Below are 12,193 nucleotides of genomic sequence, written 5' to 3'. Positions count from 1 at the left end.
AAAATGTGTTACTTGCAACGGCGCAAGTGCGCGTAAAAAGTGTTCAAGGTGAGATGATTATGTTAAGGGCACTAATTGACCAAGGGTCGCAAACTACAGCTGTATCAGAAGAAGCGGCACAAATATTAAATTTGCCAAGGAAAAAAGTAAAAATGGAAGTGCAAGGGTTTGGAGGAACACCGGTTGGCGTTGCAAAGGCAAAAATAAATCTTCAAATTCACCCACGATTCACCAGTAAATATAAAATAAATGCAGAAGCATTAATTTTACCATCATTGGTATCTTGTCAACCGGATAAAACCTTTAGCTATAATATAGATAAGTGGGAAAATATGACCTTGGCGGACCCAAATTTTAATAAATCCGATAGAATTGACATAATCATAGGAAGCGATCTTTATGGAGAAATTATTGAAGGCGGTCTACTTAAAAAAGATAAAATATTGGCGCAATCAACAAAGTTCGGCTGGATATTATCAGGTATTTTACAAGCAAAAAGAAGCATTAAAGGATTCATCTCTTCCAACGTCGTCAACATAGAAAAGTTTTGGGAAATAGAAGAAATTCCAGAGGATGAAGATTCATCGGAAGACGGATATTGTATGAAAAATTATGCTGCGACAACTACCAAAAATGAAGATGAACGATTTGTAGTTGAGTTACCTTTCAAAGAAGAACACCAAGTTGGCGACTCATACAAAATGGCGATGGCACGATTCATAAATTTGGAAAGAAAATTACAGGCAAACCCATCATCAAAGAGAGAATATGTCGAATTCATGAAGGAGTATCTAGCTGATGGGCATATGAAAAAAGTAAGTTCAAAAGACAGGGAAAATATTATCTACCTCACCAAGCAGTAGTAAGAGCGAATAGTATCACTACTAAGGTGAGAGTAGTTTTTGATGCTTCGGCAAAGACCACGAATAAAAATGGTTTAAATGATGTATTATATGTTGGCCCAAGGTTGCAAAGGGATATCTTTGATATATTGTTGAAGTTTCGACTGAAAAAATTTGCCATAGTTGCTGACATAGAAAAAATGTATAGACAAATATGGGTGAGTAAAAATGATCAGAAATACAAACATATTTTGTGGAGAAGCGAGATTAATCAGCCAATTGAAGAATACAAGTTAACAACTGTAACTTACGGTATTGCCCCTGCTTCATTTTTAGCTATAAGAACTTTATTTGAAATAGCAAATGAATGTCAGGATAATCAGATATCGAAAATAATTAAAGACGATTTTTATATGGACGATCTTCTAACTGGCGGTGATACAAAAGAAGAGTGCAAAAGTGTTCGGCTAAGGATATCGGCACATTTGGAGAAGTATGGATTTCATTTGAGGAAATGGTGCTCTAACACCATGGATATAATAGAAACGGTGGAAAAATCAAAAGACAATGAGGTCATTGATATAGATAAAGAAGAAAGTATAAAAACGCTTGGCTTGCAATGGAATCCTAACAATGATATATTCATGTTTAAGATAGCAGAAAGTAGAGACGTCTATATAACAAAAAGAATGGCATTATCGTATCTAGGTAAAATATTTGATCCATTATGACTATTGGCTCCAGTTACAGTATTGGTTAAGTTATTTGTGCAGAAGCTCTGGATAAGTAATTTAGATTGGGATATGAAATTAAATGAAGAAATGATGAAAGAATGGAAAAACATTGTGCAGAACTTAGACGCAATACAAACAATCAAAATTGAGAGATGGGTAGGAGTTACCGGAAATGATGAAATATGCCTGATAGGGTTCGCTGACGCATTGGAAAAGGCCTACGCAGCAATAGTGTACATAAAAACGCACGCAGAGGTGTCCATAATAGCAGCAAAAAGTAAGGTAAATCCTATAAAAAATAGAAAAACATTGCCGAAGCTTGAGCTGTGTGCAGCGCATCTATTCGCAAAATTATTAAATAAAATTCATAACATAATTAACAGAAAAATAAAAATGTATGCATGGAGTGATTCCACGATTACATTATGCTAGATAAAAAGCAATTCAAGCAAAAATAAATTTATTAGGTCAAGAGTAAATGAAATAAGCTCGTTAATTCCAAGCGCCAATTGGTTTTATGTGCGATCAAAGGAAAATCCAGCAGACCTAGCATCCAGAGGAATTCAGCCGGAAAAGTTAGAGAACCAATCGTTATGGTGGAGAGGTCCAAACTGGTTAAACGATGATAGAAGGACATGGCCAAAAGAACAAATGGCAGCTAAAATAATAAATATCAGTAAATTAAGAGAGGAAGACTTATTTAATCAGCTCATCGAGAAATATTCATCTTTTAGAAAATTAAGTAGAGTGGTTGTATATTTTTTCGTTTCATAGACAGACTGAGGAAGGCTAAGTCTCCAGAATATCTTACTGTAGAGGAGTTTAGAAGAGCAGATGCAGCTATTTTTAGAAGTCATCAGACAACACAATTTTTTACGGATATAAGCAGATTGAAAAATAGTTGTGAAATAGATCATCGAAGCAAAATGGCAAATTTGAATCCGTTTTTAGACAAAAACCAAGTTTTGAGAGTTGGAGGTCGATTAATCAATGCAAAAATTGGTTTTGATAAAAAGCATCCAATAATTACAGCAAAAGGTCATTTGGCGAATTTGATAATAAATGAAGCACACCGAGAAACATTACATGGTGGACATCGATTGATGGAAAATGTTATAAAAAGAAGATATTGGATATTTGGACTTAAAAACTTGATTAAGAAGTGTATACGTGAATGTGTAAGGTGCACCCGTTATAAAGCATTAAAGCAGAAGCAGCTTATGGGTTGCTCATTGTGGAGTAGATTACGCTGGACCATTGCTAATTAAATGTTCTAAAGGGCGAGGCCAAAAAACTTTTAAAGGGTACGTAGCGGTATTTGTATGTATGGCAACTAAAGCTTTGCACTTAGAGTTGGTAAGTGACATGACATCAGACTCATTTCTGGCGGCGCTGAAGCGATTGTTTGCACGCAGAGGCAAATGTTCACATATATACTCAGACAATGGTACCAACTTCGTTGGAGCATCCAAAAAATTAGATAAGGATTTACAACAGGCTATTAAAAGCAATGTGAGTGCAGTTTGTGCATTGGAAGCAGAAGGTATAAAATGGCATTTCATTCCACCGGCAGGTCCTCATTTTGGAGGGTTATGGGAGTCGGCCGTGAAGTCAATAAAACACCACTTGAAAAGAGTTGTTGGCGAAAATAAACTTACTTATGAGGAGTTAAGCACACTTCTAACCCAAATTGAGGGCATACTTAATTCACGACCGCTTTGTGCAAATGTTGACGACAATGATATATTAACTCCAGGTCATTTTTTAATTGGGCATGCTATCATTGACTATCCAGAAGCAGTAGATAATACGAACATATCTTCATTAAATCGTTGGAAGATAATTCAAGCAATGAAGAAACATTTTTGGAAACGATGGAAGGAAGAATATTTAACGAATCTTCAGCAGAGGTACAAATGGAAAAAGGTTCAAGCGAATGTTAAGGAAGGCCAAGTGGTAATAGTGAAGAATGAGGAAACATATCCAGGAAGATGGCCTCTTGGAAAGATAATTGAGGTTCATCCTGGAAAAGATAATCTGGTGAGAGTAGAATCGGTAAAAACTCAGAATGGCACAATAAAACGTCCGATTCAGAAATTATGTGTATTGGAAGGCGTACACGAACAAATACATGTTGCTGAGAATAAGAAGATAAATGTTATTAAACGAAAAGATTTGAAAAAAGAAAAATCTGTTAATTTAATGTTACTTTTATTGCTAATGATTTTAATTCCATCTAGAGTAGCGTCAGAAGCAATTAAAGGAGGAAAAGTGAATGAGATAGACAAAGACACGGTGGTTTATTTGGACGAAATTGGATCTATGAACGTGGTATCATCATCATGGAAGCTGTTAATATGTTTTGATTTGGAGCCCTTTTTCGAAATAATTGATAAAGAAGGTATAACTATATTGGAAATGGAGAAAATTTGTTCTAAACTGCAAACATTTGAAAACCATTGTGTGGCAATTATAGAAGACATGAGACAGCAAATAAAGCAGATGCAGGACACAAATAAATATTTGCTTCAATATAAAAATCAAAGAACGAGAAGAGCGCCATTTGAGTTCATCGGGTCACTGCAGCACATATTGTTTGGCACAATGGATGCAGAAGATAGAAAAATGTTCGAAGAAGACATGTCGAGATTACTAAAAAATCAGCATGATATCAAGAATCTGATAAATAAGCAAACTTCGGTAGTAGATTCTACGGTGAATTTGTTAAAAAGACTCACCACGGAGATAAATAATAATTTTAAACAAATGCAAGATAGGCTCAACATCTTGTCGTCGGCAATGCAGGAATCATATTTGGTATATCGGGAGTCAATTAAGTTTTTCATGGTAACAAAAGAGCTGCAGGGAATAATTGAAGATAACAGAAATGTTCAAACAGAAATAATGGAGCTTTTAATTGACATAAATCATGGGAAATTGAATCCTTCGTTGATAACTCCTACTCAACTGTATGAAGAAGTTAGGAGCATCAGAGAACATCTTCCAAATAAATTAAGGCTGCCAGGAAATAGCGATAATCAGTTGCAAGTTATTTATAAGCCTTCATCGGCAATAGGAACAATAATGGATAAGAAACTAATCATAAAGGCAGAAATACCATTATTTGACGCACAAGAATCAAAACTATACAAAGTAATTCCGATGCCTATGGAAAAGCATGGGATAATTTTGAGTCCAATGATACAAAGGCAGTTTCTTATATATAATTTCGAAATGGACTCATACCATTTGATGACGGAAACACAGCTCAACTTATGCAAACACGTCACAGAAGCGGAGTATGTTTGTGAAGGTAATTGGCCATGGCTAGATGTGAATGACTCGTCGTGTGAGATTTCACCATTGAAACCTTTAAATGCTTATAAATGTACATACATTGAAGCGGAATCATCTCTATATTGGGTAAAACTAAATAATGCAAATAATTGGTTATTTAAAACATTTAAACCAACATCAGCACATATCCAGTGTAATCAAAATCGGCAATTTATTTTAGAACTTCCACAACAGAGAAGAATATCATTGCAACCAGGATGTACAATAAGAATTGAAGGTGTTACAATAAAATCACCATTTAATATAAACTCTAATTCGAAAAAGGAAATACCAGCCACATTGACAGCGAAGATAGGGAACACTGCTAGAATTCGTATTCCACCATTAAATTCATTAATATCCAATCACACAAATGAACTGCAAGAGCTTCAGAGTCAAATCAAAGTCATAAAAGAAGAGAATATTAAATTACGTAAAATTAAATATCATCAAATAGCAAGTCATATATCTCTTTTCTTAGTAACAATTTTGATAATAGGTATAGTGATATATTTTGTAAAAAGGAAGCATACGGAACGCGCAATTGCTCGATTGGACATTTTTAACAAAGAGAATCTCTAATATGACCAGACCAATGAACGCTAAATAATCAAACGAGATTGGAATGTAGAATTAGGCCGCTGACAGAATGTTCAAACATGAACACATTTTATAGTTTATTTTTAAGATTTATTATTATTTTAGAAGATAAGTTTTTAATCTGTATATGTAAGCAAAAATGTTATCCGCTTTAAAGATAAAATTTTATTGTTTTTCAATGTTTAATGATTATAGCACAAGCTGTGCACAAATGTAAAATGATAACGCGCATGTGTATCAATAACAAAGATTGTAACCTTTTTTATCTTAGACACACATGCCCCTAAGTATACAGTCCACTAGCTAATATACAGTCCACAACGTAGCGATAACAAATTTAACACTTAGTTTTATGATAAAATAATTGTATAAATACATGTACTAGAAATGAAATAAAGTTAGTAGTTTAAAATTACTGAAAGTGTGTGTACTTTAATTTGTTAAATGTACAACTAATATTAAAATGCGGTTTATTCAAAATACTCAAATCAGACAGAGGAACTGAGTTTGTAAATGAATTATTTACAAAAATCACAGAATTACTAGATATAAAACAAGTATTCTCAACTCCTTGCCACCATGAAACAATTGGTACAATAGAAAGGAATCATAGAGTCCTCAATGAATATCTTTTAAATTTTACTGAAGAAGAAGAATGGGACAGATGGATACCCTACTATGCTTTTGCATATAATACCTCACCCCACATAGACACTGGCTATACGCCACATGAACTCGTTTTTGGCAAACTACCCTCACTTCCTGATGAAAAACTCAAGGATGGTATAGGTAAATTCAATTTAGAAAACTATGCAAATGAACTGAAAGCTCGTCTCAAAGTATCGATTGAAAAAGCTAGAAAGTTCACACATGATGCCAAAGTTAAAAGACAAAAACAAACTAATTATAATAATAATCCAATTAGGTTAGAAATAGGAGATAAAGTATTAGTAAAGTCTCAGAATAAAGGAAAACACACTAGCCCATACATAGACCCCATTGAAGTAATAGATATTAATGGCACTAATTTAACGATAAATGACGGTAAAGAAAATAAAGTAATACATAAAAATAATACAAAACTATTTAAAACATAATTATTATTAATAAATGTCATCAAATACAATTATTATTAGCTATATATAATAACTTTATACAATTTATAATCTTTATTATATTAATCATTAGTAAACAAAAATAGAGTAAGAAAACTTGATATAAAAATAAGCACAATAAATGTAATGTAATATGCAATTACTTCAATTATCATTAATAACTTTTAATTATAAATAAAAACTTATTACATGTTTATTTTTTCAAGTTCAAGTTCTATTAAAGAAATAATGACATAATAAATACACTTACAAAACAAAAATTTTTTTTTAAACAACAAAAAAAAATTTTTTTTTCTTTAAAGAATAAGGGTGTAATGTGATATTGTTCCAAATATTTTAAAGTAAACATTGACACAGTTCTATTTTGATAAAATTTATGACAAACTATTGTCAGGTAATACGACCCTTTATTTTGTCATTACTTTGATGACAAATAACTGAGCCGCACATTGCACCATATGTGCAATATGCATAAGTCAAAACTGTGTCAATAGAATAAACGGTTTCAAGTGAAACCATATGTAGAACACTTGCATTAGTTAATAGTACACCATTTATTGATAAATTATGTCTGTAAGAATATTACATACGTCTTATTTGGGTTAACCAATTAGACTCAAGTATTATAAGTATTAACCAATAGAATCAATACATAAGATTCTATTGGAAATTAGTATTAAGAAACGATGTTAGACTTAAGAATAAAAATTAATAAAAATCAGTCTTATTTGGACACTCAAAGCGACGCGTCTTTCTTTTCATAACCTAAGAACTTTACACCACATTTCGAATTGTATTCAGTGCATCATTGTCAATCGTAAGTATGGCAAGCAGGATGGATTGTTGCATCCGCTCCCAAAAGAAGAAACGCCACATCATAACTACCACGTTGATCACTTTGGTCCACTTTAAGGTACGAGTAAGCAGTATAAACACATTTTTGCAGTCATCGACGGGTTTACAAAATTCTGTTGGTCTCAAGCTTCAAAGTACGACATTTGGAAATCCATATAGCATTATTTCCGACAGAGGTCCAGCATTCAGTTCCGGAGAATTTCGTCAGTACTGTGAAGAGCAGCAAAATATACAACATATTTTAGGTGTTACCGGCCTACCAAGAGGGAATGGTCAAGTAAAGCGTTTAAATAGTATCATAATAGCAGTAATTTCAAAGCTGATCTGTGACGATCCAAGTAAGTGGTACCGGTACGTAGATTATGTCCAACAACTGATAAACTCAACATTTTGCCGAAGTATCAACACAACGCCGTTTCAGTTAATGTTTGGAGTACAAATGCGTACTATCGATGACATCAAAATTAAAGGGTTAGTCGATAGAGAAATTGTATCTACTTTCGAAAATGAACGAACACAGTTACGAGTAGCAGCTAAGGCGCAAATACCAAAGATGCAAGCTGAAAACCGTAAAGACTTTAACTCTCGACGTAAACCAGCCGTCAAGTACAGAAAAGGCAACATGGTAGCAATCAAACTGACTCAGTTCGGCACTGGTCTCAAACTAAAGGCAAAATACTTAGGTCTTTATGAAATAATAAATGTAAAATCTAACGATACTTCCGATGTAACAAAGATTGGTATAAACGAAGCACCGAAGAACACAACGACTTGCTTCGAATATATGAAACCTTGAAGCATATAGGAAGAAAATTATGGCGAAAAGGGGTCATTCGAGACGAATGTCTATCAGGATTGGCCGAATGTGGGATAAGATCATCTTAAATGCAACCCTGCCCCTACTTTCTAAGAAACAGATGTTCTATATCAAATAGGCAGTTGCGTGCGGAACAAGCAAGAAAGAAGACGTGCTTGCTTATCGAAAAGTGACGAAAACCGAAGCCATAAAAAGCGCGAAACTATATTAATAACTTTTCATTATAATCTTATACTTTAATTATAATAAGTTAAAACTACAACAATTAGAAAACTATAATATTACTACAGTAATAATACCACATTATTATTATTATATCATTATAATATTATTTGTCCGGATTATAGAGTCAGCATTGCAATTGCCTTCTGTGTAGGATTACCGCGTTGTCCGGATTATCGAGTGTCCGGATTACCGAGCCAATAATATGTATATATTTATAAATAATGTATAATACGTATATTGTATGCTATAATAATGTAATGTATAATGTATGTATAATATATATGTATATTTTTTATGCATTTAAATTTTAATATTTGTTTAATATTTATTTATTATAATTTTTATTTAACATTTATTATTTTTATCTCCTGAATAATTTCTCCTGAATTTATGTGTTATTAGCAAGCACCCTGCATGAGTTAGACAACAATTGCAAAATAAATTAAATTAACTTATTTTCATCTTTTAATTTCAGCAATGGAATCTAAATTAATCTGGATTTTTGCTATATATTATTCAGCTTTACCGAATATTGGATACACATCATCGCCGTGTAAGTTTTGTTTCAAAAAATGATACAAATATTAAATATTACTAGACAAAATTGCAAAGTGACTTTAAGGGCCCTTTACACATCATCGATGTCGTCGCTTGCCATTACACAACAAATTTTTCGACAATTTTGTAAACACGCCCCAGAAAACAACAACAAATATACTAGAAAATTAAAACTTACATACAATTAAACAATGTTTTCGCTTTCATCCCTTTATGCGCAAGAGAATTTTTTCTTTAACTTTTGAAATTTGAAATTTTAAGAAATGCGATGACGAAAGTCAAATATTTTGATATTTCTTCAAACATGCTCGTGTTTCGTATTCAGTCTGATTTTGTCGGCATACAAAATTTCATTTATTTTGAGGAATGAAAGCATAAACATCGTTTAAATGCACGCATGATTTATCGTTCGCAGACGAGAGATATTAACACGTCGTTCAATAATGTGTGTGACTGACACATAGATGGCGGCACTAATACTAAATAAATATTTTTTTCGAAAGTGGCAACCTTTTTAGGCTTACTGTCAAAATCATATGTTAATCCGACCATTTGTTTACAAGTTACAGTGCTTTAAGTGACGCTACTTTTAAGTTTTCAAAAAAAAATGAATTCAAAGCAATTCCGTGTGCTGATTTATCATTGTTTTTTAATGAAAAAAAATATTGTTCAATGCCAGGAATGGCTTGAAAAACATTATTCGAGCTGTTCATTTCACTACAGAGTCAAATCGGCAGTCTGCTGAGTGGCATGCAGGCGGTGCAAGCCGTCCAAAGCGACCAAAGACACAGCAGTTGGCTGGCAAGGTTATGGCGTCTGTATTTTGGGATGCGCATGGAATAACATTCATCGACTATCTCCAGAAGGGGAAGACCATCAACAGCGACTATTATATAGCGTTATTGGAGCGTTTGAAAGGCGAAATCGCAAAAAAACGGCCTCATATGGCGAAGAAAACAGTTTTGTTCCACCAAGACAATGCACTGTGTCACAAGTCGATGAAAACGATGGCAAAATTGAACGAATTGAGCTACGAATTGCTGCCGCACCCACCGTATTCTCCAGATCTGGCACCCAGCGACTACTTGCTCTTCGCAGACCTCAAAAAGATGCTCCGTGGTAAGAGATTTGGCTCAAATGATGAAGTAATCGCCGAAACTAACGCCTATTTTGAAGGTAAAGAAAAATCGTTTTACAAAGGCGGTACCGAAAGATTGCAAAAGCGTTGGAATGATTGTATCTCCCTAAAAGGGGACTATGTTGATGAATAAAAACCAATTTTGTGTTTTAATTAATGTGTTTTAATTAGTTAGTCACACATATTATTTAACGACGTGTTATTTGTATTTTCTATCTATGGTAGGTAAAATGACTTGATTTTCTAAACATGTTAAAAATTTAAAATATAAATAACCTTGGACTAACAAAAATATGTAAATTACCAAACATTAATCTTTTATCTTTTATGAATCTTTTATTTTAAATATTAATTGCATTGTGTATCTACGGAAAATAATTACTAAAAGATATCATAAAAAAGATTTAAAATATCTTATATATAAAATTGAATATAAAAATGTGTTGGTAAGCGCATAACTCAACAACGCCTGGATCAATTTGGTCAATTCTTTTTCTTAAATGTTCGTTGAAGTCTAATGAAGTTCTAATCTTCTATCTTATATATAAAAATTTCTTTTTTTTTTTTTAATTTTATTTTGATTTTAATTGAATATTCTAAAAATCAACGTAGAACTAACGCTGCTAATTGTTGTATTAAAATATTTGAAGAAAAGAAAAGTAGATAATTAATTGTCCTTAGCCAAAGCTTCGTCCAATTTCGTTACCATGTCGGGCGTTATTCATGAATAGCCGGGTTTATATAGTTTCTTTTGAGTCGCTGAGTACCAGCGCTTTGAGTAAGGTTGCAAGTGGATTTTGATGGTTCCTGAGTTTGATTTTGTACTTTTGTGTGTTGCTGATAATTACATCTGTGACTGTGTCAATTCAAAGATCTTTATGAATATTTGCGTTTTTTATATACCAGGGGGCATCGACCATTTGCCTGAGGATTTTTGATTGAGTTCTTTGGAGTTTTTCAATATTTGATGGAGAAGCTGAGCTCCAGAGTTCAATTCTGTAGGTCCATATGGGTTTTATCATTGTATTGTAAAGTTGCACTTTATAGGTGAGATTAAGTTCAGAATTTTTGTTTATCAGCCAGTTTAGTTCTTGTTGTTTGAGTTTAATTTGGGTTACTTTGGTTTCTATATGCTTTTTCCACGTAAGCTTTCGGTCGAGGAGCATTCCTAAGTATTTTGTGTTAGTGCATTGTGGTATTACTTTTCCATTAATACGAAGGGCAGGGCAGGTATCTCGTCGAAGAGTGAAAGTTATGTGTACACTTTTCGATTTGTTAACTTTTATTCTCCAGAGATCGAGCCATTTTTGCAGTTTGTTGAGGTGGTCTTGCACTGATTTTGTGGCTGTGAATGGGTCGTCACTATGGCTGAGAATGGCAGTGTCATCCGCAAATATTGATGTTGTTGTACAGTCACTGGTTGGAATGTCTGCTATGAAAATCAAGTACAGCAAAGGGTCCAGTGCACTACCTTGGAGTACACCGGCCATAATGGGGAAGGCATTGCAGACAAAAGAATTTTGTTTTATAACAAATCTTCTATTTGTGAGGTAGTTTTTGATAACTGAGGACATATTGCATGGTGAATGTTTCTCAAGTTTCCAAAACAATCCTTCGTGCCAAACTTTGTCGAAGACTTGGGTTATGTCTAGAAAGACGCCTGAACAATACTGCCTCTTCTCAAACGTTTCCTTTATTACTCATACTATGCGGTGTACTTGTTCTATTGTGTTGTGTTTTTCTCTAAATCCTAATTGGTTGTTAGGTATTATTCTTTTCTTATTTATGTATGGCATTAGTTGTTTTATAAAAAGTTGTTCAAATAATTTTGAGAGAATTTGTTACGTTCAACATCCTTTACATTCATGTGTGCAGAGTTAGTGTCTGGCACGGTGGCAAGGCCAGCTAGCTCGTCAGAAAAGGGTTGGATTCTTTACTCCGCTATAGCACATCCGAACCGTAACAAAAAAATA

The 12,193-nt window shown here is 33.5% G+C and overlaps 1 protein-coding gene across 1 annotated transcript; it reads left to right on the top strand.

Moving 5' to 3' along the window:
• The first annotated feature begins 53 nt into the window (after nt 1-53).
• LOC119663632 lies at nt 54-863 on the top strand. The gene has a single exon (XM_038073242.1). It carries the CDS (start codon nt 54-56, stop codon nt 861-863), a length of 810 nt encoding a protein of 269 aa, XP_037929170.1.
• The last annotated feature ends 11,330 nt before the right edge of the window (nt 864-12,193 follow it).

This window comes from Teleopsis dalmanni, unplaced genomic scaffold, assembly GCF_002237135.1.
Source record: "Teleopsis dalmanni isolate 2A unplaced genomic scaffold, ASM223713v2 unscaffolded_contig_0672, whole genome shotgun sequence".
NCBI lineage: Eukaryota > Metazoa > Arthropoda > Insecta > Diptera > Diopsidae > Teleopsis > Teleopsis dalmanni.
The sequence above is the reverse complement of the archived record's forward strand: the minus strand, read 5'-3'. Positions and strand labels throughout refer to the sequence as shown.

Excerpts from the sequence above, each read along its gene's own strand:
- LOC119663632 (XM_038073242.1), top strand. The coding sequence starts at position 54 with ATGATTATGTTAAGGGCACTAATTGACCAAGGGTCGCAAACTACAGCT.